The sequence below is a fragment of the Oryzias melastigma genome, linkage group LG1 (genome assembly GCF_002922805.2).
Source record: "Oryzias melastigma strain HK-1 linkage group LG1, ASM292280v2, whole genome shotgun sequence".
Taxonomy (NCBI): domain Eukaryota; kingdom Metazoa; phylum Chordata; class Actinopteri; order Beloniformes; family Adrianichthyidae; genus Oryzias; species Oryzias melastigma.
In genome coordinates this window covers 20,576,610-20,604,193 of record NC_050512.1, presented here as the reverse complement: position 1 = coordinate 20,604,193, position 27,584 = coordinate 20,576,610, and the positions used below count along the sequence as shown (strand labels likewise).

Sequence of the window (27,584 nt, the reverse complement as noted above, 5' to 3'; positions counted from 1 at the left end):
CTGTGCCACAAATTCTAATAACCAAAATACGATTGGATGTCTGTGGTCACGTGATAGCCGTAACCCGGAACCACTTCAAATTTTCAACCACTCACAACCATTCATTCGCCGAGGACCATCGCGCATACTGTCAGCTATTAACGTAAGTGGTTTTGTTTTTCTTTTTTTCTAAGTACATAAATAATAAAACTCACATTGTGCTCGATGAAGACAAAATCTATCTAAAAGGCTGAACAATCCTAGAAGTTTAATGTGAACAAACGTGTGTCACCACTTTTAAATGAGTTTATGTTAGCTGTCCGCGCCACCGGTACTGTGCTGAAGTGGTTTCCGTGGCTAGCTAGTTTTCGTTGCTAACATCGTTCCTTCCTCTCAAGATTAATACACGAACATGGGCGACCAGCATAAGGAGTTTGTAGCGGTCCTACTAGTCGATGACTGCAAGTCGTATGTAACGAATTGTCGCCGTTATCTGTTAAAAACCGCTGCTAGTTTTCAACACTGCTGCCAACTTGCCCGCACCAGCAGTCAGCTAACCGGCTAGCTCTACTTTTAATAGGGCGTTGGTCCACACCAGCATCTATCTACACTAAAGTCTCTGATATCTTTTAATACTCACTTTTCTGTTTGTAACGTGCGCGCGTGCCTTCTTCTTAAGGTTGAGTCGCTATCTTTAAACCGGCTGAATCAGCCCTTTTCCTCCCAGCATGGCTGCAGACTTGATGGAGATTGACGACTCACTTTACAGGCAAGTGTAGTTTTTGGTGTTTTTTCTTTTCCGATTACCTGAAACCATTTCCTCCAAGTGCAGCGGTCTTCCTCAGTGCGTGAGGGTAACATCTTCCTTTGCTTCTTGCTAGCCGCCAGCGATATGTGCTTGGAGACAGTGCTATGCACCAGATGGCCCAGTCCTCTGTCTTTCTTAGTGGAATGGGAGCACTGGGCGTGGAGATAGGTGAGCAGGAGGACACAGTTTTTAATAGATTAAAAAAAAAAACATGCTACTTTAATCACCTGTTTTGCCAAATATAATTCAATTAAAGCAAGCTGACTTTCACTTTTACAGCAAAGAATATAGCCCTGGCAGGTGTGAAGGTATGTTGGTTTACTAACAATTAAATATCCAAATGTCATTGTCAATATGAGTGGTTTTAGTTTATTATTATTTATTTTTTAACAGGCGGTTACTCTCCATGACACAAAACTGTGTGAGACTTGGGATCTGGGCTGTAACTTCTTCATCCGTAGAGATGACGTACTGAGCCAGAGGAAGAGGTAATGCATCCTGCTGGATGAACCATTAGTTTATAAAAAATGAACAACCACTATATTTGATTATGAGTTGGTTTTTAAACACCCACTCTGAACAAAATTGAACATGTTCTTGTGGCATTTTTCTGTTGATCAAGGTTCTCGCGGGGTCTTAAAACGTTTGGAATTAATACCTGAAAAAGTCTTGAATTTTGTTGAGCCTTAAAAATTTTCCGTTTCAAGTCAAAATTTTCAACCACAATTATTTTTGATCAAATAATGTAAATAAACAGCAGCAGAAACAGTTTTTATGGACCAATACGCTGAATGTTCACTGCCGGTTCAGAAGGAAAAGAGAGAGCTAAAACATCACAGCACAGACATAAACAACAAGATAAGAAGTTACAGTTTTAATCTAAATATAATCCAAATACGCCGGCAAATTGGTCCTTATTTATAAAATATGTGGTCTTAAACTTGACTCGAAGAAACTTGTATGAGCCCTCGGGAACAGATCGCTGATTGAGGAAATATATAAAGAAAATTAAGGTTAAAAGGACATTTCAGAGTATGTCTATTAAAAATTATTGTGAATCAGAAGCAAACAAAAAAATGCAATAAAAAAAAGGTTGTAGCTGTGTGGTAGAAGCAAGCCACATGCTCCCTGCTCCTTTTTTGATGCATCCCATTAGAAACAAATAGATCCATGCACGTCTATGTTTTCCTCATCTTACTCATAACTCTATGGCTGGATAGCTCCATATTTCTCGCCATTTTTGTTATACTGTTAATGTTAAGTTGGGGTTCTAAGAAGTCACATGAGAAAAATTAAAAATAAGTTATATTTACACTTATAAGCCACTTGATCTCATCGTTATTTGCGAAAGAAGTGTTTTTTTGTTCCGTTTTGTTGTTGATTTTGTTGTGTACATGGTCACTCAGCCTCTTGCGTTGTTGTTACAGGGTGGAAGCAGTGTGTCCTCGTGTTTCCGAATTGAACCCTTATGTGCAAGTCGACATGTCTGCCTGTCCTCTGGATGACAACATTGACCTGAGTTTTCTCAGAAAGTATCAGGTAAGTCGACATCTTTTAGACCTTGAAAAAAGCTTCAGGTGTTGCATTTCTCAGTCAGTAAAAATGTTGTAGTTATTGGACTATTTTGTTGAATATTCCCAATGAAATATCCGATCATGCATACCAGTAAGAAATCTGTGGCTTTAGATCAACTTATGTCAAGTTTTAGCATAAAATAATTTTGTCTGTCATAACTTAAGAGAACATTTGTGTGTTTACAAAATATATTTTAATATCAATAGAACAGTTTTTGTTTTTATTTATCTGAGGTGGAAAAAAATCAATATTTGTTTGCTGCAGACTGAAGGTAATATTCCAGCCTGACTGCTGCACTTTTCCCTGCAGTGTGTGATTTTGACAGAATCGAGCTTGAGCCTGCAGAAGAGAGTAAATAAGTTCTGCCACTCCCAGCAGCCTCCTATAAGAGTAAGTTCATAGTAATTCTCCTGGTTATGACAAGACTGTACCTAAAATACAAATCTGTAATTTTAAAAGAAAAACGTCTCTGTCAGTTTATCTCCAGTGACGCATATGGCATCTGTGTGCGAGTGTTTTGTGATTTTGGAGAAGCATTTGAGGTCTCAGATCCCACAGGGGAGGAGCCTAAGGAGATTTTCATCCAAAGTATCACTCAGGTAGTCATATTACATTTATGGTTTTACAATCTCCATTGATATTCAGTTATCCTGACATTTTTTTGTTGCTTTTTTTTATTTAGGACAATTCTGGGGTGGTAACCTGCATAGACAACCAGCCCCACGGCCTGCAGACGGGCCAGAGCGTCATCTTTAGAGAAATTAACGGCATGGAGGAGCTGAATGGCACTACACGGCAGGTTTCAGGTGTTGTTTGCATTGCATCTTTAAAAGTGACTAGACATCCAGCACATCAAAGCCAGCACGCATAGAGACAAAAGTAACCTAATCTGAGTTATTTTTGCCCTATTTCTGTTTTTGTGTGTGAATGTGGGTGTTTAGTCCTTTCCTCCCACAGCTTTGAAATAGGAGATACGTCACATTTCCAGCCATATGCACACGGAGGTTTCTTCGTTATGGTCAAGACCCCCCAGATGTACAAATTTGTGAGTACAAAATAAAAAATATACATATTTAAATCATTACATTTGAGCTTGTGACTTTACATGTTTCACTTTTTTCAGGAAACATTAGAACAGCAGCTGAGTGATCCTCAGGTTCTGATTCCAGATCTCAGTAAACCAGAGGTGAGTTTTTAAAAAGATCTGAGGATTTTCTGGCTCGTTTGTGAACATTTTGATTGTTTGGCCTTAATTCTGGTTTACAGACTCACTCCTCCATATATAACACTAGGGCTGTAAGGAGTAATCCGAATACTTGGATATTTGCGAGTTCAAAAATCTCCGACGTTCGCTGATTCACAATCTTTATAAATCTAATGGAGTATAGTAAAAATACACGTTTATCATGCTAAAATGGCAAATAATTTGGGATTTTAGGTACATCAACTAAACAAAATTAATACCCTATTGTTACTGGAAATAAACAAAGTTCAAAGTAAAGTGTCGGAGAAGCTTGTATATATTTTCAAAATAAAAGTATTGAGTGTTTTTCATAGAAAATAAAAAAGAGACTGAAGTTCAGTTTAGTGAAATAAGTTCTGTAAAAAAATACTTGGTTTAAAATTAATATTAAATAATAAATAAATTAGAACAAAATAGAATAAAAATATGATGGATCTGAATTTTGGAACATTAAATGTTAGGTGAACGCACATGTTTTATAATTGTCATTTTTATTTAAATGTTACTGTGCCTTCAATTACTATCTTCTTGCCATCTATCTCCTGGAAATATAATCAGTAAAACTTTGAAGATTAAAACCTGAGGAGAAAATGTTCAGGATTTGTTGTAAAGCAACAGTAATGTTTATGTTTTGTTCACTTCAGAAGGTAGCTAAAAAACCTTTCAGTTTGACATTCTTTAAAGTGACTAATATTACTTTCTTTCAAAATCTTTGTGCTTTTATCTGTTTTGTTGATTCTGATTTTCTGCTTTAAATAAAGTTATAACTTATTGTTTAAAAACATTTTTTATTCATCCAGTAAAAACATGGATATTTAGATTAAGTGTGGTTCGATCTGTGAATCGTTGATCTTGATTCTTGAATTGAATTGGATTGCCACCTAAGTAAAGATCCTTACATATCACCATAGTAACACAAGCTGCAGACTAACTTTCATCTTGGATTGGTTAGGTTTGAATCTGATTTAAAAACTGTCTGAGTTTATCATATTTTTTGATCGTCTGTGGAAACCTCATTCTGGTTTGCAATCCTCCCATCAGGCTCCGTTACACATCCATGCAGCCATGCTGGCACTAGACGCCTTCCAGGAAAAGCACGGCAGACTTCCCAACATTGGGTAATAACTTCCATATTTTTCTTTTACTTTGATTAAAAAAAATAAATTAAAAAAAACTGAAATGTTTTGAGATTTTTAAAGGTTTCATCAGTTTTGCTTTGATGTTATCAGATGCTTGGAGGACGCCGAGGCTTTACTAAAGTTAACTGAGGAAGTCAGTGTCATTCATAAGAACAAAGTAAGTCTTTTATTGCCTTACCAATAACCTTTATTTTAGATTTTATTCTGCTGCTTATTTATACGAGGAAACTCCACTGTTCATCATCTTTAATCTTGTATTGTGTGATAGTTCTTTTTTTAAATTTTATTCTTCTTTTTCCTCCCTTTCAGATTCCAGTGAACGCTGAGTTGGTGCGCTGTTTGTCTAAAACAGCAAGAGGGACTCTGCCTCCTCTGGCTGCTGCTGTCGGAGGAATAGCCAGTCAGGAAGTCCTAAAGGCCATCACTGGGAAGTTTGGGCCTCTGCAGCAGTGGGTCAGTTTCTAAAGTTCTTCTTTTTTTTCTACGCAGTCATTTTTTTCCCAATATTTAAAGACCAACTCATGTTTTTAACACTTGTGACATTTTTTACATCATGGAGGACATAAATAAGGAAAATTAAGCTATATTTCCTTGTTTGAGCTGGGTGTGAGGGCTGTAAGCTAGCTAGATGGATGATGGGAAGTGGAGGTGTACCAGTGGTCCTGCCCAGAACTTAAAGGCAAATTTCAAATTACCTACTGCCATTTTGCAGAAATTGACCTTGAAAATGACACAATCTTCATTTTGGCTTAAAATAGTATAATCATAATTAAAAGAGCATTGGGAATTATTTTAAAAGATGATCAGAGTGAGACTCTTCCTATTGATCTAACTGAATACCGCTTCTCTCCTGTTCAGTTTTACCTTGATGCTCTGGAGGTAGTCCGGCCTCTTCAGTCCCTGTCTGCCGAGGAGTTTTTCCCCAGAGGCGATCGATACGACGGATTACGAGCGTGCATCGGAGAATCAATGTTGCTTGATCTGCACAAGCTCAGGGTCTTCATGGTACGAGCCTGGCTTTATCAGCTCACCACAGACTGTTTATGTCCGGATAAATACTTCATATATTTTCTCCTCTAAGGTTGGTTGTGGTGCCATAGGTTGCGAGATGCTAAAAAACTTTGCCCTTCTTGGAGTAGGCCTGGCTAAAAACTCTGGAGAGGTGAGCAACTCCTGTTTTATTTTAAGCATACGTTTCATTTCTTGTTAATTTTTAAAAAGACTTTTTGTTTTTCACTTGACAGGTGTGCATCACAGACCCAGACCTTATAGAAAAGTCCAACCTTAACAGGCAGTTTCTATTCAGACCACATCATATCCAGGTGAACACATCTAGCATTTTTTTATCAGTGGATTCATCTGGCAGGCATGTAATCATTAATTTTTTTTATTTCTCGGTCGTCTCTCTGCACTCAGAGACCAAAGAGCACCACAGCAGCAGAAGCAACGCATGATATCAACCCAGACCTGCAGATAGACGCCCACTTAAACAAAGTGTGCCCGGCTACCGAGAGCATCTACAGCGACTCCTTCTATTCCTCGCTGGACGTCGTGGTCACTGCGCTGGACAACGTGGAGGCACGGAGATATGTGGACAGGTGTGTGAGGAGGATGCTGTTTTTCAACATTAAAGTTTGTAGCGATCAGCTATTTCTTTCATTAAGAGTTTTAAGGGTTCACTCCAACTAAAATCATCTTTTTAACATGCTCTTGTAGCATTTTTTGTCACTATGCAGGAAATATATAAAAAAACATCAGGACTAAAACTGCATTTCTGAGTCCTAATCCAAATTGCTGTGAATTAGGAGCAGACAAAAAAATGCTGTTGGAAAAAGCTTGTAGTTGTGACGTAGAACCAACAGTAGGCGGGTCACAAGCTCCATTCTGATGCATCCACTTGTAGACAAATAGATTCATGTTCATGTATCTGGCTCAAAACTGTACAACTCAGTACCGTAGCTCCAATATTGCTCACCATTTTTGTTGTCAGTAATGTTAAATTGGGGTTATTAGGGACTGTAAGCTAGTGGGAGAGCATGTAAACAGATGGATGATGGGAAAAGAGCAGATTTTTTTTTCTCGCCCACGACTCTGAGGCACATTTTTAGTGAACTTCCACCACTTTGTGGAAATTGTTCTTGAAAACCCACATGGGTTTTTTTGTTTTGTCTAAAAACGGAATAATCCTAATTTAAAGACCAATGGGAACACTTGGAATATATCAAAAGATGATCAGAGTTTCACTTTAGACTTTGAACTCTTCCACTCAGACATCAGTCCAGATTTTGTCCACATCCACAACAAAGCAAAATTCAAGTGAAATAAAGGAATCATCTGACCCAAAACTCTTTGTCCAGGCCAGTCTAAACAGAAAAATTAATCCAAAATAAAAAACACAGATTTGGAGTCTTTTCCAGCTTTTTAGCAAATCTCCAGCAATGGATGTGCTTTTACTTTTTTTAAGTCTGTAGACTCCCTATTTTGAAAGGAGGGGCCCTCTCCCCTTTTTACTTTATCAAATCAGTCCCTGGCACAGCAGTCACATGACCTCTTGACCTATTAGTCATACAGCCTTAGAAACAAATATTGAAGGTAACACGCATTGATTTTGCAAATAATATGACTCTTATATGAAAGTACATAGAGCTCTTAATTATCATGGGAATTTGACACAAATGTTCTCATTATGTCAACATTCTCATTCTTTGAGGCTACACATTAAAGGCATTTTTTTAACTGATTAAAATTGTAATCATAATGCTGACACACATCTACCAAATGAATGAAAGCCTAGTTGTCAACAACAGTCCATGTCCAGGGTGGCTCCAAAGTATCCTTTGGTTCTTTTTGTTTGGTGCTCTTATGCAGCAGAGCATTTATTTTTGATTTGACCTCGTGTTTTTATCCAAAGTGTAAAATGAATGTGCTGATTCCTGTCGTTTCCAGTCGCTGCGTGTGCAATCAGAGACCCCTCCTGGATTCCGGCACCATGGGAACAAAAGGACACACAGAGATCATCGTGCCATACCTGACAGAGTCCTACAACAGCCATGTGAGTCCATCCAAGTCTGTCTCTGGTCATATGTGTGGCTAAATGTTTTTTTCTTTGTATTCTATTATAACACATCTGTCTCTTTGGCTCCCAGAGGGACCCCCCAGAAGAGGAGATCCCCTTCTGCACTCTCAAGTCTTTTCCTTCTGTTATAGAGCACACAATTCAGTGGGCTCGAGACAAGGTGTGACCTTTTGACTTTTTCCAATGTGTTTTAACTTAAACATTGACCACTCATCATTATTTTCCTTTTGTCTAGTTTGAGAGTTCCTTTTTCCACAAACCTTCCATGTACAACTCCTTCTGGCAGACGCAGGTCTCTGCTGAAGCGGTGCTGCAGGTAAGAGCTCCCCAGGAGCAAAAATTGCTTGCAATCAGTTTAAAGCTGTAAAATATTTGATTTGTTTGTGTGCAGAGAATGCAGCTGGGGGAAAGCATGGAGGGGGCCTTCCAGGTCGTTAAGCTGTTAAGCAGAAGGCCTAGTCACTGGGAACAGTGCGTCATTATCGCCCGTTTAAAATTTGAAAAGTATTTCAAGAGAAAGGTAATCGATCTTGAAGTTGAAATTCAAATGTTCATATTAATATTAATCCTTGAAATGGATTTCAAGCCTCAGTTCATTGTTTCTTTAGGCCCTACAACTGTTGCACTCCTTTCCTCTGGATACAAGGTTAAAAGATGGAAGTAAGGGGTTTTTTTTAACGGATCACTTACAAATTCTTAATGTTGCACAATAACATGTCTGCTTTTTCCTCCCTCTTTAGGTTTGTTTTGGCAGTCTCCAAAAAGACCTCCAACTCCGACTGAGTTTGACCTAAAAGACCCTTTGTGAGTGTTCTCCGAAGTTGGAAGCTTGTGCGCTTTTTGCCCTGTTATGTTGACAAACCCTCATTCTGTTCCCATCAGGCACTTCACTTTCATCGTCAGCGCCGCCCGGCTTTTTGCTGAGATTTATAACATCCCTTTCTCAGAAAAGGTAGGCCAATGACCCTTGTGCCTCTGCCGTCAATCAAAGGTAGCGTCACTTATACTCACTGGGCTTTTTTTTGTTAGGATCTCTCCGAAGATGCCGTGTCAAAGATCCTCTCCGATGTTGAGATACCCGAGTACAGACCGTCAGAGAAAGTGAGATTCTTATTTGATGTGAGCTTTGGTAGCTCTGTGAGCTTAATAAAAGTTGACCATTGGAGTTCTGCTGCTAACAGTGTATAGAGACGGACGAGACTGCAAAGAAGCCAGACCAGATAAAGATGCCTTTAAGCAGCGAGGAGGAGAGGGAAGCCATCGCACAGCTGGAACAGGCCATTTCTGCTGACGGCGTCACACCAGGTATACACACTGCTCTAAAGTATAAAGGGAACACCAAGAAAACACATCCTATACCCAAACAAATGAAATACTCTTTTTAAATGATTTATTGTGTGTGCTGACAACCACATTAAAATTATCAATAAAAATTATATTTATTAGCATATAAAGGTCTGGATGTGGAACCATATTAAAAACCGAAGTGGAAAAACACACTACAGGCTGATCCAACTTTAATGTAATCTCTTTGAGACAAATCAAATGAGGCTCTCATTGATGTCGATGAGTTGCACTATCTTGGCCACTTGTGTGGGTTGTAGATGGTACCGCTGGAGAGACGGCACTGCTGGTACTCAAAAGTCACTAAAATATCAGGCAGAAAACATAAGGATGGAGAAGTTGTCTGTGGTCACCCCTCCAGAATTTATGGTCAATCTGTGTTGCTTCCTAACTGGAGAGTTAGATTATACAGAAGTGTGATTGACGGAGCGACATTGATTTGTTGAGGTGTAGAGCATTATAAAAATAGCCTTACCTAACAGGTCAAATTAACATCTAAAACTGATTTTTAAATACATGACAATACCTTAAACATTGACTTGTCTTTCATTTTGTATAAACCCATTAACCCCACCCCCTCCCCCGCAGAGGCATTACGAATGAGCCACCTCCAGTTCGAGAAAGACAACGACAGCAACGGCCACATTGATTTCGTCACGTCTGCGTCCTCCCTCAGAGCCAGGATGTACTCCATAGAGCCAGCCGACAGACTGAAGACCAAACGCATTGCTGGAAAGATCATTCCCGCCATCGCCACGGCAACAGCGGCTGTGTCTGGACTAGTGAGCTCAAGAACTTCCTCATCCTTACATTTTTTTCCTGAAAAAAACCTCTCAAAAGATTCCAGCTTAAACTCAAACGTTACATTGTGTGCTATTTTCTTTTCTTTTCTTTCTAAGGTTGCCCTGGAATTAATTAAGGTTGTTGGAGGGTACGGGTTTGAATCCTTCAAGAATTGTTTCTTCAACTTGGCCATTCCAGTCATGGTGCTCAGTGAGACTGCTCTCGTTAAACGGACGGTCATCAGGTAGGAGTACCAACAGGCATTAATGAGGATGTGACAAAACCTCTGAATACTCAAAGTTACAGATGGTTAAAAAATATTTAAAGTCCTACTCCAATCCTCTTTTGATCTGCTTTAACAGTGTCACAAGTGGTCTTTTAATTATGCAATTACTTCAACCTAAATTAGTTCAGGAAAGTTCCACTTTTGTTCATTTTTCAGTCAATAAATATAATGAAAGCTGCTGTTTTTAACAAACAATACTTGTGTTTTTACAGTAAAAGTGTATTTAAAACAACTCAAACAGAACAAACATTGTTTTTCATCCCTACTTAATCTTTTAAAGAGTTTTTACAGCTTTAGTGTTGATCCAGTGGCAGGATCTTGTTTTATGTGCACAGAAGTGAGAACTGTGTGACATCTTTCAGGAATAACATCTCCTTCACCATCTGGGACTGTTGGACCATATTTGGCCATGAGGACTTCACTCTGTCTGACTTCATGAATGCAGTCAGGGTGAGATATTCATTCACCGTCGAGCTGCTGTTGTTTTGCTAGAAGTATTTATTAGTCAAATAATCGTTTTCCTGCAGGAAAAGTACACGATTGAACCTACCATGGTCGTCCATGGTGTGAAGATGCTGTATGTGCCTGTGATGCCCGGACACTCAAAGAGGCTCAAACTGACGTGAGTGCTTTAGTTTAATTTCGTTTATTTGAATGCTTTTTCTAAACACGCATTCATGTGGACTCTGACAGGATGCAGAAGCTTATCAAGCCATCAGTTGACCGCCGCTACGTTGACCTTACCGTCTCCTTCGCTCCAGAAGCAGACGGAGACGAGGACCTCCCCGGTCCTCCTGTCAGGTACTTCTTCAGCCCCGATGGGAAGGCGCCCTGACAGCTTGCATGATGTCATCTCCAAGCCTCTGGTGTCCTTATTCCCCAGAATTTTTTTTTTTTTAACATAAACTGTTATGCCCCAAGAATGCAAGCCAGGGCCAAGGGTTTTCCCACAGGAAGTTGTGGGACCGGGTCAGAGCTCTGAGCCCCCCAGCACAACCCCTGCAAGAAAGGTTTAAACAAGTTCTCTTCGCCTCACATCTAGCCAGTGAACACAAAAGGCTGCTTGAGTAGCACTTACTGTTGAACCTTTTGTACATATGTTCTCCCTGTTGTTTCTTTTTACACTCTGGTGAAACGCACAGCTCTGCTTGTGCTGATGCCTTACCTTCTTTTTTTTGTTTGTGGCTCTGAGCCTGACGATAACTGTTTACAGAAAGCTCACATCCTCCCACACAGCCCATTTCTCACTTTAGGTTTAAATTCTGCTCCAGCCCAAAGGACTCTGTGAGTGGGGCTGTTGACACAATAAACATTGATAGTTGGCAGTCATCACATACTTTTTCTTTTTTCTTTTCCCCTCTGAATTTTCCAGTAAAGAAACAAAAACCCAGCTGTTGTGTATTTGAACAGTTCAGCATTTAAGCAGTGGCAAAACCACCAAAGATGTTGGTTATTATCGTGTCTTCTAATGATTGTTCTTTAAGCTCTGACTGCCTCAAAAAAGACAACGGAGATGGATGAAACATTTTAGGATGATAGAAAAGCAGCAGTTTTATCACTTTGCACCTAAAAATATGCATCTGATGGGTGACGTTCTTGATGAGTAGAACCATCCAATAGTAGCTGCTAGTCTTACCCAGTTTATTTTTGATTACGTGGGTAATGATTGCAATGACAGCATTTGACATATTTTGATGTTCTGTATTACTTTTTTAATTGTTTCGCACAAGAAAAAGCCTTATTTTGAGACATTTGTACCAACATCTGGAAACACTTTTTATTTTAAACAAATCCCTGTTCTTCATGGTTTATTTGACATATGTTTATAGATTCATGTCTGTGACATTTATTTATTTCTTTTTTTTTTGTGTCAAATGCCCTCTGTCATGGTGCACTGGTTTATTGTTAATGAATAGGACATAAGTGTTAATCCAGGCGAATCAATTGTCCTTTAAATTCCACTCGGATGTTGTGAAAGGGTCTTTGAGCTAATCTGTATTCTATTGTCTTGACAAAATGTTCATGGAGTTTTGAATGAAATCAATAAACTCTGATCTTCTCTTGATTTTAAAGCTCAGTTGTGAAAAGCTTTTTTAAAAAAACAGTCACAAAAGTTGAAATACTTCATGCAGCAAATTCGAAAAGTGTCAAATCCACCTCCCAGTACGTCATGTGACATTTGATTTAAAGATGCTTTTATGATTAAAGTCTATAAAACATCACTTTTTCATCATTGATATTTAATGTCCCTATAAATGTTGGCACAAATTCTATGTAATGTAAAAAAAAATACATTTAAGAGATCATGTTTACATTTCATTGCTGACAGTATTATTTAAAATATGTGCAAAAGATGGCATCTTATGATACAAAGTAAAGATAAAAATGCATTTGATTTCATTATAATCCAATCATTTCATATGTCAATATCCTGAAGGTCTCCCCAGCTGCTGCCCATCTTGACTTTGACCTTTAGCTTCACATACAGCTTCACTGCAGACTCCATCTCTCTCTTGACGATCTGTGCAACCTAACGGAGACAAAAGTTTGGACAATTCTGAAATAATTTACTATTAGATTTATAACAAACCGAGTATTTCAAGAGCACATATGAATGGTCACACCTGAATGAGGTCTTGTTCTGTTGTTTCATAGATGAGCTCATCGTGCAGCTGCAGGATGAAGTAGGCTCCTCTGACAGCTCTGCGCTGATTACGAGCTGCAGTGATGACAGGATTTAGTAACGGTGAACATTTATTAATGTTCCTTAACAGAAAAGTGTTAGCTCACCTGTGTGAAGGTGCTGGTGAGAAGGTGGCACGCCAGGATAGGTTTCCCGTAGGCGTTTCTGGATGTTTACAGTGGCGAGTTTGACTATGTCTGCAGCTGAACCCTGCACGGTCGTGTTGACCGCCTGCCGCTCAGCCTGAATGGGAAAGAAGTAAGTGGCACAGGGAAAGCATTAAAAAAATGGGTTTGAACCCCTTGCATCTGCTGAAGGGATGCTTACATGTGCTCTGATGTGTGGGTTGGAGCTGATGATTCCAGGTAAGTATCTCCTGCGGGACATCAGTGTTTGGACAAAACCATCTTTGATACAGTTTTTAACTGTCTGTTTAAGAAAAGCACTGATCCCTGAAACAAGAAAAGACAATGACAGATCTCTCCTCAACTAAAACTGAAACAAAATTTCTTCCCTTGATCATCCCAATATTCTCCACCCAAATGTTATCCATTAATCTACCTTTGTATCTGTCTTTGAAACTCTCGATGTAACAGGCTGCATCGTTCTCCTCCACTCCCATTTGCTCCCCCAGAGACTTGGCTCCCATTCCGTAGATGATGCCATAGCAAATCTGCCAACAAACACACAGATAAGCTTACACGTGGAAATGTGTCATTGTGTGTTATTGTTGCTCTCTTTTCTTGTCTGGTTGGACCTGCTTGGCTTGCTGCCTCAGGTCGTCCTGCACAGACTCTGGGTCAACATTTTTCCACTCTGCAGCAATGCAGCGAAACACATCTGCTCCTCCATTCAGCACCTTGTGAAAACACACCATTAAGAGGTTTTATCTTATAAACTATCATGCTATTTGTGTGCTACTGACCTGAAGGAGGCGCTGATCCTTTGAAAGGTGAGCCAGCACTCTTAACTCCAGCTGTGAGTAGTCAGCCGCTAATATCATTCCACCTACAGTCCGGTAAAGACAAGTACAATTCCTGATGCAGTTACAAGCAAATATAGCTGTTATTGGGACAATTATCACCAAACAAACCTGAAAAAGGAATGAAAGCGTGTCTCATGCTGACGGAGAACGCTGGGCCCTGTTCCGCAGGTCCACGGGCAGCAGCTGCTGTCACAGATCGCCTTTTTTTTCTGCAACCACAGCAATATTCACTTACTCAACATTTTTTATTTTAAACATTTCTATAATTTTTACAGATAATGGTCCCAAGAACTTACTATCTACTTCATCTAAGCTTATAATCTGAAAAACCTGCAATCGACTAATAATTCCAAAAAATATACACAATCCTTAGTTTTGAGAAAACTGTGATGTGATTCTTGCAAATGGATGAGACAAATTCCTTAGTAAGATTTATGACATAAACAGATGAAATAAAGTGTTCTAAGAAGACAGTTGAGGTAATTATAATATAATAAACACTAACATAATAATGTTTTTAAAACTTTCATGCTGGGTTACAAGCACAGTTATGTTTAGCAGTTCCCTGCTGCAGTATGAATAACTGCACAGGTTATATATTCGGAGAATGAATGTTTCCTGTTGAAATAGTGGAGATGCAGTGAGCCGCAGTGCGTTTACCCGGGTCTGTGAGGGGCGTTTTGTGAGGGTGGACTCTCTTTCACCAAGGTGGGCATTTCAATGTCAAAATCTTTGGGAACATTCTGTATGTTGGGCTCAGTGAAGCTCACTCTGCCTAAAGAAAGACAAACATTCATGTTTAGTCACAATTAAGAAAAAAATTTCCATATATGGTCAGTGTTTTACCTGTGGCTGTGTGAGTCTGGGCGGTGGGGTATATTCTGTCCATCTTCAGTTTGGGATGATATTGCTTTTCCCTCTGTAGGGGGAACACCACCTTAGTTAAGGCATTGGTGATCCGTCGCCACTCCAGAATTACCCCAGGGAGTGGGTGTAGCGGACGAAGCTTCTCCAGAACATCCTGGAACAGGAAATATGCATCTCAGTTCCAGGAAGACGGTTAAATATTCCTCTAAGGCGAGGCATAAAAATCATGAGATAGAACAGTTACCAGTCAAAAAAAGGTCCTAAAAGACTAATAAATAAATACAAATACAGGAACTGTTTATATAAATTCAGGTAAATGTAAAATAATCAACATTTCTTATTGTTACTTATTTGGTCTTTTCAAAAAAAAAGAGTAACTGCAGAAACTAAAACTATGTACTACTTTTAGCAAACCGAATATGTAAAAGCTTTTATGTCTATTTATGATTACTAGTAATAATGGAATTTTTTAAAACTGTATGTGAATATATGTGTATTTTCCAATCAATTTTATGACTAACTATCCTATGTTTGATACATCTCCATACAGATACGTGTTTGGGTTGGTTGTCTTATTTCGTTGTATTTTTGCTTGTACCTTCGTAGTGCTGAATTGCTTCCCAAGTCTCCCTTTGCCACCGCCTCTTCTGGTGTAGCCCAGAGTCTTCTTAGTTCTCGGCTCTCCAATCTCACCATTTGGAGGGAGGTGGAGCTCCAGAAACAACACCTAGGGCGACGATGAGAGCGTCAGTTTATAATAATTTAACGTGGCTTACAAATGTTCTCTGTCTGATTAACAGTCAGATTCAAATCAAAACCGTGGAGAACAGGCGTCCTACCTGTGCTATGTCGTCAACACTGGTGAGGGAGAAGCTGTGACCTGCCAAACTGTACGCTTCATTCTCCAGCGCCGACAGCTTGGCCTGCATCACGTGCTTTTGCCTTTCACACTCTTCGACGCTGAAGCCGAGTCCATTCAGTTCCAAAAGAGCCAAGCAAACCTGAGAGGGCATCTCTACGTTCCTGAATAAATCTGACATGACATGTGGGATGTAGTCAATCCTTTAATTAAACGTAGCATTTTCAGGACAGCTCTTAGACGGGATTTGGTACCTAAGGTGCCATCTTCCTCCAGCAGACCGGTGAGATGGTTCATGACAGCGTGGATGAGCACACTACTGGTTGCTGCTCTGACACGAGGACAGTATGAATGCGAATTTCCGAGTCCTTCTAGCAGAGGTAGTTCTTCTGGACAGTAGACAGTCACCATGTTGGAAATAGTCCTCTCTTCACTGCTGGGATCCAACAACCAGCATGCAACCTAGATCAGACATAATGCATGTCACTTTGCTGCACCATGAAGGTATTTACTGTTTGAAAAAACATCATTTATCATTAAGTAATAGATTTGGTCCTATAACATTTGTGGTTAAAGTGTTTTTTGTTATTGATTCACAATAAAAATGACACAAAGCACAAACATTTACATTTTCTCTGGACGCCTTACCATTGGATCTTCGCAGTTTCCCTCTAAGCTGATTCCACAGCTTAAGACTAGTCTCTTGTACACCCGAATTATATCATATGCGACCACGTCATGCACTTTGTTGCCAGCTGGTTGTCCACCCAGACAGACCTTCACCTGCTCCAACCGTTCAGTTACGGCCAAGTCGTCATCCAGTGGAGGAGGAGCCAGACTAGAGCTAAGACCTGATGGATGTATAATAGGTTTAATGTAAAAAAAACTGTAATTGGCAAGCATTGTGTAGGTACCTTTGCTTTGCTCCTCCTGTAAGGATATGTAGTATGCATCTCTGGCTCCCCAGCAGACAGACAGTCCAATTAGCACAAGTCCTTCGTCGTTTCTTACTGGGAAGCCATCTGGTCTGTTGAGCTTCTGGTTAGCTGTTGAAGCTGCACAGAAAAAAATATAATCGTATTTACTCTGTTTGTATGGAGACCCTCGTCGAATCATCAGGCAAGATTTTTTTTTAAATAATGTGAGTCAACATCAGATTTGTGTTACCTCTCCTATGTTTGCCTCCTATTTCCTCTCCCTGCTGCTGGCCGTGCTCCCTCTTCTCAAGGGCCAAAGCCAGAGCAAAGCGCTCCTTTGTTTTCCATTCTTTTGTAAAAGTTTCGAAGAGGCGCCGATCACTCGCTACATCTATGATGGAGAAGGTCCCGGAGTTGCTTGAACAGAGCGTTTCATCCTGGGACAACTGAAGAGTAAAACCTTCAGGAATCTCAGGCGACTCTGCGTCAGAGGGAGAGCGTGGCCCGGGAGAGGAAGGAGAAGTACTCTGTGCGGGAAGTTGGACATTTTGGTCAGTCTGCTGTTTTGCTTTGGTTTTTGAGCTTTGCTGTGGATTAGACTTCAGTTCCTTTTTTGGTGAGGGCTTTTCTTGCTTTTTACTGGAAGAGGCAACTGCTGACAGAAAATGACCATTTCCCAAAGTCGCTTCAGAAGGGTTTGAGGGCGTTGACTGCTTCAGCGGCCGAGGGGTGGATCCTTGAGACTGAATGGACGAGGTGGTCAGCTTTACTCTTGGTGTGACGGGTGCTCTTTCTTGAGTTGGTGGAATGAGGTCCCCAGCAGAGCCTGGCCTCTGCATCACATTTTCACTCTCGCATCCCGAGAGTCGTTCTTTTTGTGTCTCAGTCTTTGCAGCATCAGTTTGTGGGTGCATTGCTGCGTTTGCAGTACCGGCTTGTATACCAGAGGTTGATGAGCCAGGTTGGTCAGACATACTCGGCCAGCGGTCAAATATCTCTTGTAATCCAGGGCTGCAATAAAGATCTTGCTGATGTGGGTGTTTACAATTTTCATTATTGGTTAAAAAAACATTTATTTCCTTCTCGTCTGACTTCCTTTCCTGATCATCCCTTTGTTCTTCATTATTAAGCTGCATCATATTCCTCGATTGGTCCTCGCCAGGCTCATTTTGAGCTTTAAGCAGCAGCTGTTTCTGACACAACTCTAAAGCATCACACGAGTCGTGGTTTTTGATCACTTGCTGCCCCGTCTGCTCCACAAATCTCAGAACATTCTGCCTCTCCAGAAAGTGCTCACCAACCAGGAGGGAGTCGCCCCACTCTGACAGGTTAAAGGAGGACTCGCCCCAGCGGACAGCCTCCTGCTCCTCTGCTTCCTGGTTAGCCAGAAGCTCACTGCGTCGCCTCTGCTGGGTGGTCGGAAGAGGACACTCAGCCTCCGCGGGGGCAGAATCGTCTTCGTCGGACTGCTCTGCTCTCAGAGCTGCTATCAGAGGACTGTCGTACAGGCTGTCGAACAGCAAACTGCTGCTTCTGTTGGCGCTTTCAGAAGCAGGATTGTCACTTTTTTCGGTGTCGTCACCAGCAGCTGGACTGGGAGATTTCTGTGGAACCAACAACAAAGTCTTACATCATAAACAATATTTGTGTTTATTTTATCATAGGAGACAGTCACTCACCGGGTGGCTGGTGTTCAGGATGTGCTCCATTTGGCTGTCGGTGAGAGAAATGTTGCACCCCGGGGTTTCCCTGTCATTCCTCTCCTCATCAACAGTCTGGACTTGCTTTCCAGCTGCTTCCACTCTTTCCTCCTCTCTGATGTGTTGATTTGTTCCTCCACTCCTCTCATCTGAGTTTCGATGTGTTTGTTGAACTATAATTCTTTCAGTTTGAGTATCCAACTCAAAACTGTCACCAAAACTCGCCTGCACATCAACATCTCTGTCATCACCCGCATACAGCTCAGGTGAGGAAAACTTCTCTGCGTCTTCGGCATCAATCTTTCTCCGCTTGGCTTCAGGGGAGCATCTGTCAACTGATCCTGGGAATGCTGACGGGACAGATGCATCTTCTTGTGCATGGCCAAAGGTTTGGGCGGCTTTTATCTCCTCAACAGGAGGCTCTGAATTACATAAATTAGAAATCACTGTGGGTTTGGAGCCTGCTTTCTCAGAGGGGTTTACAGAGTCGTGTATGCACTGAATGGATTGGAGGACTTTGCTCAAAGCTTTTGAGTGCTTCAACCTCTCAAGCTGCAATGGTGATGTACTTAGCTTTGTGAGCCCTTCTTCCTCTGCTATGCTTCCGTCTCCTCTGGATATCGGAGCCCGGAAGCGTGGAGGTGGTGCCGGAGAAGGAGAAAATGACGGCTGAGGTGGCTGCAGGAGATGAGGTGAAAGGCTGGATACAATGTCAGCCAGCTCCTGTGTTAAGCTCCTTTCAGGTGCAGGCGGTTTTGAATGAAGACCCTCTGGTTTACCTGTAGTACTTCCTGTCTCTCCTTGTTCTGCCTTTTCACGCTCTTCCTCATGTTTATTCCCAACTGTCTTATCTGGGTTTTCGGAGTAGTTTTGTATTGGTTTGTTAGTCTTTGCTCTCATTTTTTTATTATTCTTTTCTCTGACGTCCAATTCATTCGAGTCTTCTCCTTTGACCATCCTTTTCACACCTTTTCTATCTTCTGTGACTCTGTTGTCCATTTCCTTGTGGTGACCTTTAGAGCTGTGTGCCTTTACTACTGGAGGACTCAGACAAGAGGCAGGTGAAGTGTCTGAATCACTACTGGAATGACCATCGGGGATGCATGACTCTGCAGGGAGAGCAGCCGGGTCCCACTGAACTCCTAACCGAGCCAGGTCTTCTTGCAGGAGGAGCCTCGCCTCCGACACAATCTCAACAGCTGCTTCTTGTTCCGTCAAAGCCCGTCCACCGGCGACCCACACGCAGCGAAGGCTTCTTCTCTCAGCTGCTTCCACTTCACTTTCATCCACGGCACGCTTAGAGCTTAGAGGACAGAGAAACCAAGAATCAATCTTCACTTAATCATATGTATGTGGTTTAAACAGTTATGGAGTGCAGATTCTTTATTTTACTCTTCTTTTGTGTCGGTCAAATCAAGGTGATAAGTGTTTTAAATAGTTAACTTATATAATACTATTTCTGGCAACATTTTAAGGAAAAATCTGGAAATCTGAGAGTAAAATATTAACACCTTCACTTAATTCCATTATTCATGAACCCTTATAATACACTGCAAAACAGACCCCTTTTAGAAACAAATCAAAAATTCTCATCCCATTGAAAGACTTTCTTTAAATAAGTGAAAAAATCTGAAAAAAATACCAAGAGTTATTATATTAAAAAAATATATATAGTCACTATGACATATTTTCTCAAACTTCAAACTTTCTTTGTAAGATCATATTTCTTGCAAGACAGAAAATATGACAATTTTTCTTGAAAAAGGCTATTTTTACTTTAAAATTTTGTTTTTGCAGTGTACAAAAATGTTTTGCTGCAGTGAAACAATAAAAATTCTGGCTTACCTTTTAAATGGAACTGAGTTCCGCAGGGCTTTCTCTACATCAGCGACTGTTCCCCTGGCTAGTTCTGCAACCGTACAGAGACCTTGGGCGTACAGCGCCCTGGCCCGGGTTGCATTCAGAAGAGAAACCCTGACCAGGTCAACAAGCTCCCTCTGAACCCCAAAGCTCAGCCTGGTCTGGTACTGAGATAACAGCAGCTCCATGTTATGCCAGCCCAGACGCTTGCAGAACACTGTTACCATGCCTGAGAGAAAAACAACAAGAGTATAGGTCAAATGCAAACAAATTTCACACACGAAGGTGCATGACAACTAATGCAACTTTAACTTTTTAAAAAGCTTTACTTTGTCTCCTTCAAATTAAAGGTTCCAATTACAAAAGTTTCTTGTGTTGGTTTCAATGACATCTCACAGCCTCCAAGGTTATAAAATTCATGTCTGGGCAATCATCTTAAAACCGATATTTTCTTTGAAGTATCTAAAAAAAAATCTCACCAGCGTATGTGGAAGCAGACTGCTGGAGAGACTGCAGCTGCCCACGATTGCAGTTGTATTTGGATGCAACTGTTCCCAAAGGAACTTCACTGACCAGATCCTGGAGAACTAGAGTAGTGAAAAACCTAAAAATAAATAAAGTTTTATCAAATAGTTCCTATCCATTTAGATTTTAAATGATTCAATGATCAAGTGCGAGAAAAAAAACTCAAAAGCAATTCAGTTATATAAAAAAGGCAAAGGTAAGGAACTACTGTCCATTGTAAACCTTTTTAGGCTTTCTAGAGGTTAAACTGGAGCAGAAAGAAAAAAACTGTTTATCTTTAGAAGATCATAGACTAAAAACCAGTCCGTACCTTTTATGGATTGCCATTTGTCTACGCTGCTTTTCTGTCTTTGCAACAAGCTTCCCACTAACCGATCGTGCAAGAAAACTCTCCTGCACCCCAACAAGTTCCGCCACTCTCTTCATTGATGATGACAGCTGCTCCCACAAACAGAAGAACTGATACCAGTCGATGGTGGTCCACTCCGCATATAGTGGAGTTATCTGAGATTTCAAGACAAAAGACAAATGTTTACTATGATTTAAAATGGGTCCATGTAAGATATAACTGATTAGGTGTGTGTAGCTGGTTACTAATCAAAATGTAATTACCAAATACATAATGTGCAGATCATTTTCCAGAACAAAGCCCTTCATGGCACGCTGTAGATCTGCAAATATTCCCAGAGCCTCAGGAGGAGAGAGCGAGGAGGCAAGAGTTGCAGCACCAAGCTGAGTAGGACAGTATCGCTCATCTGGAAATAGAAATGTCATGCAACTGAATGTATTTAATACATTGGTTAGAAAACAAAATATTTTTCATGATAGTTACTAATTCCTAGTGACTTTTTTGACAAAAAATAAAGTATTACACAGAGATGCTGTTGCAGCTGTAATATTGACCTTGTTCATCTTTCTGGATGTTGATGAATTCATTCTCCATCAGCCATTCAACACAGGCCTCTATTGCTCCTCTGTTGGACTCTTCGTCAGAGGACTTCTTGTCGTCACTTTTCATGCTGGCAGCCAGAAGAGAACACGAAGCATAGAGCCGGACATCCTGTGGAGTGCTGGCCACTCCTCCCACAATTATCTGTGAAATAAGTGTCACAAAACAACTCATTTCAGTTAAGTAACAGACTATGAGTAATTAAGGAAAATACTGTATATTCCGTACTATAAGTCGCTCCGAAGTATAAGTCACAGGAGCCAAAAAATGCATAAAGAAGAAAAAAACATAAATTCGTTGATGAGGGGTATAAGTTGCATTTCAACATAAAATTAAAATAATAATGTCTTGATGCAAATAATAAAAACATCATAACAACCATGAAGAGAATGATTAGATTCTCAGCCATGTTTGTTTTGAACTGAACTTCTGCGTTTCTGTCAGCAGACAGCACCAAATACTGATATACAAACCTTCAGTGCCCTCTAATGGCTGTTAGTGGAACATACCGCTAACAAGGCAACCGGTTGTTAGGTGGGGAAATAAAGAATATATGAGTCTATTGATGTCTTTAAAAAAATCACAAATAAGTCGCTCCTGAGTATAAGTCGTACCTCTGGCCAATCTATAAAAAAAAAAACTGCGCCATAAAGTGCGGAAAATACGGTTCTTAATGAGCTAGATTAATAACTTTTATTGCTGCCAGATTCATTTGTACCTCCAGGATGGCTCTCAGCATGCTTGTGGTGACTCCTTCACCTTCTCGTCTGACCAGGCAGCTGCTGATTGGCTGAAGAGAACCTCTTAGAAGAGTAGCACCTTTCTTTTCCTCTGACTTCTTACATACAAGCAAACTTTCACCTACAATGAAAAGATGTCAGATGAAACTTACAAAGCGTAGCCCTTTTTACATTTTTTGTAAACTGCTTTCTACCTTTAGTGTCCACTCCCTTCCTCCCTGCTCGTCCAGCCATCTGTTTGTATGTGAGTGGGTCCAGCAAGCGTCCATTGAATGTCGGCGTTCGAATAATGACCCTCCGGGCTGGAAGGTTAACCCCTGAAGACAGAGTGGAGGTGGCAGAAAGGACTCTGACCAAGCCTTGGCGAAAAGCTCCTTCCAACACGTCACGCTCGTCAAAGGTCAAACCTGTAGAAAGGAACGTTAACACAAATGTCCCTGAAGCCAAGTTAGTGATCATGAAGAGTTGGATGAAGGGAATAACCAGCATGGTGGAACCCCACTCCCCACTGCACCGTGCGCTGCAAGATGGGGTCTAATCCAGCTGGAGTTCTTCTAAGCTGAGCCACAACATCCATGAGTCCCTCACGATCCAGACACACCGGCTGAGGTTCAGCTTTACCATCTGTGATAACGACAAAAACAACGTAAAACTAATCTACTAATGTACTAATGTAGAATCACTGTGTGTCGCATAAACCCATTTTGTTGTATTATTTCACATACCAGCACCTCTGATGTTGTAGAACTCCCTTCCAATGCTATCTGCCAGTTTCTCACACCAGTTCTTCGACGGGCAAAACAGAAGCACAGAGTGACCTTCCCTCACCGTTTCATAACACAAGCTCACAATGTGGTCATCGTCCCCCTTTGAACAGGAAACAGAATCCTTTTAGGGCTGACTCTTATCTCAATACTACATTTATTTCGTGCAGAACTGTCCAAAATTGGCACTGGGTTGTAATAACCATGCTATAACACCTCTCAGTAAACCAAGTGAGTTACCTTGACGTGTAGCACGGGGCTGAACTGCCGGACCACAGAGAGGCTCTTGTCGTAGATGTTGCTGTCCACCTTGAGATACTCCTCCAGAGGAACAGGTCTGTAGTCTGTCTGGTAAAGCTCTGCACCTAACCAGGCAGCCAAGAGGGACAGGTTTGGCAGAGTGGCACTCATGCCGATTATCTGCACACCCTCAGAGAGAGACCTGTGGAACAGCAAATTCAAATTTGAAATATTTCAATTTTATGTCAGGAAACTAGAAAGAGGACACTGCAACAAGGAAAAAAAAGAAGCGCACAAACCCTGAAGTGTTCTGCTTCCGAGAGATGTAGAGGATTTTGGTTAAAAGCAGTTCTAGCAAGTAGCCTCTTCCAGAGTCTCCAACCATGTGTAACTCATCTACCACCACCATGCCTGACACCAAGACAAACGACACTCAAATTAACATAGTAGTGGAAATCATTGATATAAAACATTTCTTATTGATATGAACTAATTTGTACTAATTGTATACACATGAAGTATAAAAAAAGCAAAACATTTAAAACTAGTTCTGCAAAATCATTTTTAAGCCCCAATTTATTTTAGTAAAATCACATAAAAAACAAGAAAACTGTAAGAAACTACAATGACAAAATGTAATTTAAAATGGTTTAATTCAAACAGTGAGATAAATTATTTTTTGAAAAGGATAAATTACCTAAAAGAGCCATATCGTCTTCTTCAATGAGTCTATTAACTAGAGAATTGGCTTTTTCTATGGTGCAAACAGCCACGTCCAGTTTTGAGAACCCTCCTGCTGCTGAAGTACTGCCCATGTAGCCCTCAACACGGACTCCCACCTCTTGAAATACACTCTGCAAAGAAAATGATCACAAAACTGACAAACCCACACACTTTCCATTGAACTAAAAGGTTTAATAAACAAAAAGAAAGCTGCTATCTCCTCACCTGAAGGTACTGCATCTTCTCTTTGGCCACAGAAACAAACGGTAGAATGAAGAGAGCTTTTCTTTTTGTCTCTAACACACGCTTTAGCATCAGAAGCTCGGACACCAGAGTCTTGCCAGCGCTTGTAGGTGCTGAATTAGATCAAAATGTGAATATATATATATATATATATATATATGTCGCTAAAATGGAATTTCCTCTTTGAATCACTGTTGACTTTCTTACCAGAATACACCAAGTTTCCTCCCTGCAGCACCTGGCCCACAGTAAGGCACTGAGCTTGCCACTCAAACATCTGAGTCACTCCGTATTTCTGGTATTGTTCTAAAACAGGCTTGGGTAGACCCCAGCTGGACAGCAGTAGCTTTTCAGCTTGCTCTACGGGGGCACACAACGCAATGCCTACAAAAAAAAAAAAAAAAAAAAAAACATTAAACATTAAAGGGAAATGATGCCTGAAATTGCATATATTCAAACTTCAAAAGGTGAAAGTTCATTGTGTTCAACAAGCTTTACTTAAACATTTTTTTGCATTTAATCTGAAGTTCCTCATTGCTTTAAACACTTTTTTATCAATTAATTTGACATGAATTCATATTTCTGCTTTACTCTGATTTACTTTAATTTGAAAGTATTTTTAAGTAAATTAATCTAAAAAATATATTTAAAAAAATGCAATAAATGGCAAAAATAAATGTGCAAGTTTTCTCCACCTGGTTTTGGTAATGTATCGCTTAGAGTGCTGAGCTCCAAACCACTAGGGACAGTGAGGACAGAAGCAGACTGATTCTGAACTGATCTCTGCAGTTTGGATCTCTTCATAGCTGCTGCAAGACGTCTGGGGCTAAACAAGATATAGTCGTTCGAGGCATTCAGAGGTTTACTGGAAGTCTGGCTTGACTCACGGAGAGGAGAGCGACTTCTTCTAGAGGCATCTCTTTTATAAAATGGAGGAGAAAGGGAAAAACAGAGTTAGCTAAATTGAGTAAATGTGAACAATGCTTTTTAAGTTATATCATACTTGCAACTGTTGTGTGCATCTGGGCTGCTTTGAATTTCTTGAGCTTTGACATAATCTGAAGAAGGGTCTGAATGATTTTTCTGAGGGTTTTCCTTATTCCCAGAATCCTCGCTGAAGAGCAGCTTGTGAGCAAGTTCTTTGCACTCAGCTCTCCATCCGGGTCTCTTACAGTCCCTTTTACGTCGACTGTCTTCCTCCTGAGGACTGAGGGCCGAATGGGGTCCACTCTCTGCGAAAGATGCTCTGACCCTCACCTGTGTGGAGTCCATATCCTTTTTAGTGCATGCAGCTGGTGCAAAGTTTGGTGCAGAGGCATCTGATGACTGCACTTCTTCCTGAACATGTTTGTTTATTGTGTCCTTCTCAGGATGTAGACGGCCAAACACTTGAAGTATCTCTTCATCAAGAGCTATAGTGGACTCCCCTAGCTGGAAAATAAACTTTATTAATATTATTTCTAAATATGAAGTAAATTGAATTTAATTATTACACTTACCACCTGTTCCTGTTTTGCATTGTTAGGTAGTTGAATTGATCTATCAGGGAGGTGGGAAGCTTTCTCCGATAGCCTGTCTCTGTTTGGAGGCTCATCATTGATGTTGATGCTGCACCCAAAAATGATTCATTTTAATACAAACAAAATTTAGTATAATACTAAATATTACACTGCACTGACTCCATCTAAAACTCTGAAACGCAGATGATAATAATAATAATAAATAAATATACCAAAGTAAATTGAATTGATGTATAGCTTACCTTATTTTCTTTTTTATTTGGTGTTGCCCCAAGTAGTTTTTCTTTTTCAGAGGACCAGAGGTCATACCGAGGATGAAGCTGTCCGGCTGCGTTTGTGGACCTTATTTAACATGACATACACGTTACTCCAAACACAACGATTTAATCTGTTTCCAAATTTAACAAATAATAATAAAAAAGTTTGTAAATTTTCCGATTGTTTAGTCCAGCTAGTGTAAACAGAAACAATTTCAAAAAGACCGCCGGGAAATCTCATTGGTGTTGCACTAAAAACTGTCCGGAGTAGCAAAGGTTGGGCCTGAGGCACACACGAAAGGTTCCTATCTATTCTACTACTATTGTAACTCAAAACTATCTGTACACTTCTACCAATTGAGGGGGCTTTTTTAAGCATTAAATATTGATTAAACTTTAATAATTCAGTACTTTATTATATTTAAAAAATGCTTCCGTTTGTTAATAATTAATTAATTGAGCCAAGGCATAAAGAAGACCTATCTTGTTTCTGAAAATGTGATATTAACATAAAATCCTTACATTTTTAAATTTAAAAAAAGAAAATGCTTTTATAAATAGCAACGTTTTTTATTATAATAATACAATAAAAGAACACAACATAACTCTAAATATAAGTCACAACAATTCTTAACTTTTTAACTATGTTGAAATATAAATAGTAGGAGTCGAGGCGTATGCATTGACTGTAAAAAAAAATACTTTAAAAATACTTGTTTTATTTATTCTTAAATACAGTCAATGGGCGTATGGGAAGGTTCCAAAACGTCACTCACTGGGCGTGGTCAAGAGGCTTGTGGGCGCGCCCGCTGCGACGTTACGGAGGCTTCAAGATGGCGGAAGCCTTGACAACTCAGGAGCAGCTGGTGAGAGGCTCCTAATATTTTCTTCTATCTTTCAGTTCTGTTTATTTTTTTACACTTCATTATACTTTCAAAAACGTGATAATTTAACCAAAAACTTTTAGATTAAAACTTTTTATTTTAGAAAAAGTATCGTGAACGGACTAGCTGTGGCCCGTAGATCGTCTCCCGGATCGAGTGACAGACAGTAGTTGGTGTGTTAGCGTGATGGTGTTAGCTTGAAGGGGGGACATTTAGCCGGCAGTATGTTTCATCGACTTGTCTCTATCACCTCGTGTGCTTTAATTACTCGTATACTCGACTATACAGGACAATTTTCCACAACAGCACGATCATGTTGTCTTTGTTTTTCTTCAGACGGCTACACGTGCCGTTTTTAAAGGCTATTTTCCGCTACCACATGTAACCTAGCTGCTAGCTTATGCTAACAGCTTTTGTTGACTAAAAGTAATTTATTTCGGAACAGCTATATTGCCAGGACGTCTAATAGCAACGTTTTCCTTACTTCTATATTTAAAAATGTCAGATAGTTGTTAGCGGTAGCTGTCGAATATCATTTAGAGCAACAGCGTAGTAAACCCCGACAAAGATCGTGACGCTTAGCCCCACGCAAGAAGTAGTTGCTGGGACCCAGCTATTTAGCCAGTGAATCGGTT

General features: G+C 40.3%; 3 protein-coding genes across 7 annotated transcripts in view; 2 read left to right on the top strand and 1 right to left on the bottom strand.

Moving 5' to 3' along the window:
* uba6 (ubiquitin like modifier activating enzyme 6) lies at positions 1 to 12,298 on the top strand. 2 transcript variants are annotated; one of them, XM_024289512.2, is made up of 32 exons: positions 1 to 142; positions 659 to 748; positions 861 to 955; positions 1,067 to 1,095; positions 1,181 to 1,275; positions 2,215 to 2,326; positions 2,672 to 2,752; positions 2,839 to 2,961; positions 3,045 to 3,168; positions 3,304 to 3,407; positions 3,486 to 3,548; positions 4,647 to 4,723; positions 4,835 to 4,901; positions 5,054 to 5,197; positions 5,603 to 5,749; positions 5,826 to 5,906; positions 5,989 to 6,066; positions 6,161 to 6,342; positions 7,691 to 7,796; positions 7,891 to 7,980; positions 8,056 to 8,136; positions 8,212 to 8,340; positions 8,429 to 8,480; positions 8,561 to 8,624; positions 8,703 to 8,772; positions 8,850 to 8,921; positions 9,002 to 9,125; positions 9,753 to 9,946; positions 10,064 to 10,191; positions 10,596 to 10,683; positions 10,761 to 10,855; positions 10,927 to 12,298. In XM_024289512.2, the coding sequence occupies exons 2-32, from the start codon at positions 708 to 710 to the stop codon at positions 11,066 to 11,068; spliced, it is 3,078 nt and encodes a 1,025-aa protein (XP_024145280.1). In that variant the 5' UTR covers positions 1 to 142; positions 659 to 707; the 3' UTR covers positions 11,069 to 12,298. The 2 variants fall into 2 exon arrangements, with proteins under 2 accessions (XP_024145280.1, XP_036068877.1); XM_036212984.1 differs by lacking the exon at positions 1 to 142 and having other exon boundaries at positions 290 to 748.
* polq (polymerase (DNA directed), theta) lies at positions 11,119 to 26,362 on the bottom strand. Its single transcript, XM_024289511.2, has 35 exons — positions 26,051 to 26,362; positions 25,788 to 25,896; positions 25,292 to 25,719; positions 24,984 to 25,207; positions 24,496 to 24,672; positions 24,271 to 24,401; positions 24,020 to 24,176; positions 23,622 to 23,733; positions 23,323 to 23,524; positions 23,044 to 23,185; positions 22,802 to 22,942; positions 22,513 to 22,725; positions 22,297 to 22,439; positions 21,533 to 21,722; positions 21,242 to 21,384; positions 20,940 to 21,133; positions 20,584 to 20,708; positions 20,090 to 20,333; positions 18,224 to 19,547; positions 16,795 to 18,148; positions 16,542 to 16,682; positions 16,276 to 16,478; positions 15,882 to 16,089; positions 15,608 to 15,801; positions 15,367 to 15,495; positions 14,748 to 14,922; positions 14,562 to 14,676; positions 14,010 to 14,110; positions 13,842 to 13,924; positions 13,674 to 13,775; positions 13,478 to 13,589; positions 13,244 to 13,368; positions 13,024 to 13,159; positions 12,858 to 12,952; positions 11,119 to 12,763 (listed from the first exon to the last, which is right to left on the bottom strand). The coding sequence occupies exons 1-35, from the start codon at positions 26,113 to 26,115 to the stop codon at positions 12,650 to 12,652; spliced, it is 7,851 nt and encodes a 2,616-aa protein (XP_024145279.1). The 5' UTR covers positions 26,116 to 26,362; the 3' UTR covers positions 11,119 to 12,649.
* A 421-nt stretch (positions 26,363 to 26,783) lies between these two features.
* Positions 26,784 to 27,584, top strand: part of ptpn9b (protein tyrosine phosphatase non-receptor type 9b) — a 9,520-nt gene continuing 8,719 nt past the window's right edge. The window contains exon 1 of one of the 4 annotated variants that reach the window (XM_024289523.2): positions 26,784 to 26,931. In XM_024289523.2, coding sequence (XP_024145291.1) covers positions 26,815 to 26,931 — 117 coding nt within the window. In that variant the 5' untranslated portion in view covers positions 26,784 to 26,814. The other 3 variants (XM_036213000.1, XM_024289524.2, XM_036213002.1) reach the window with 3 other exon arrangements.

Bases quoted from the DNA above. Each gene is read 5' to 3' on its own strand.
- uba6 (XM_024289512.2), top strand. From the start codon at position 708: ATGGCTGCAGACTTGATGGAGATTGACGACTCACTTTACAG. The intron at 2,327-2,671 runs GTAAGTCGACAT...TTTTCCCTGCAG, and splicing joins GTTTTCTCAGAAAGTATCAG to TGTGTGATTTTGACAGAATC. The intron at 3,169-3,303 runs GTGTTGTTTGCA...GTGGGTGTTTAG, and splicing joins CACTACACGGCAGGTTTCAG to TCCTTTCCTCCCACAGCTTT.
- polq (XM_024289511.2), bottom strand. From the start codon at position 26,115: ATGACCTCTGGTCCTCTGAAAAAGAAAAACTACTTGGGGCAACACCAA. The intron at 24,673-24,983 runs GTGGAGAAAACT...TTTTTTTTGTAG, and splicing joins CGATACATTACCAAAACCAG to GCATTGCGTTGTGTGCCCCC. The intron at 13,590-13,673 runs GTCCAACCAGAC...GTTTGTTGGCAG, and splicing joins TGAGGCAGCAAGCCAAGCAG to ATTTGCTATGGCATCATCTA.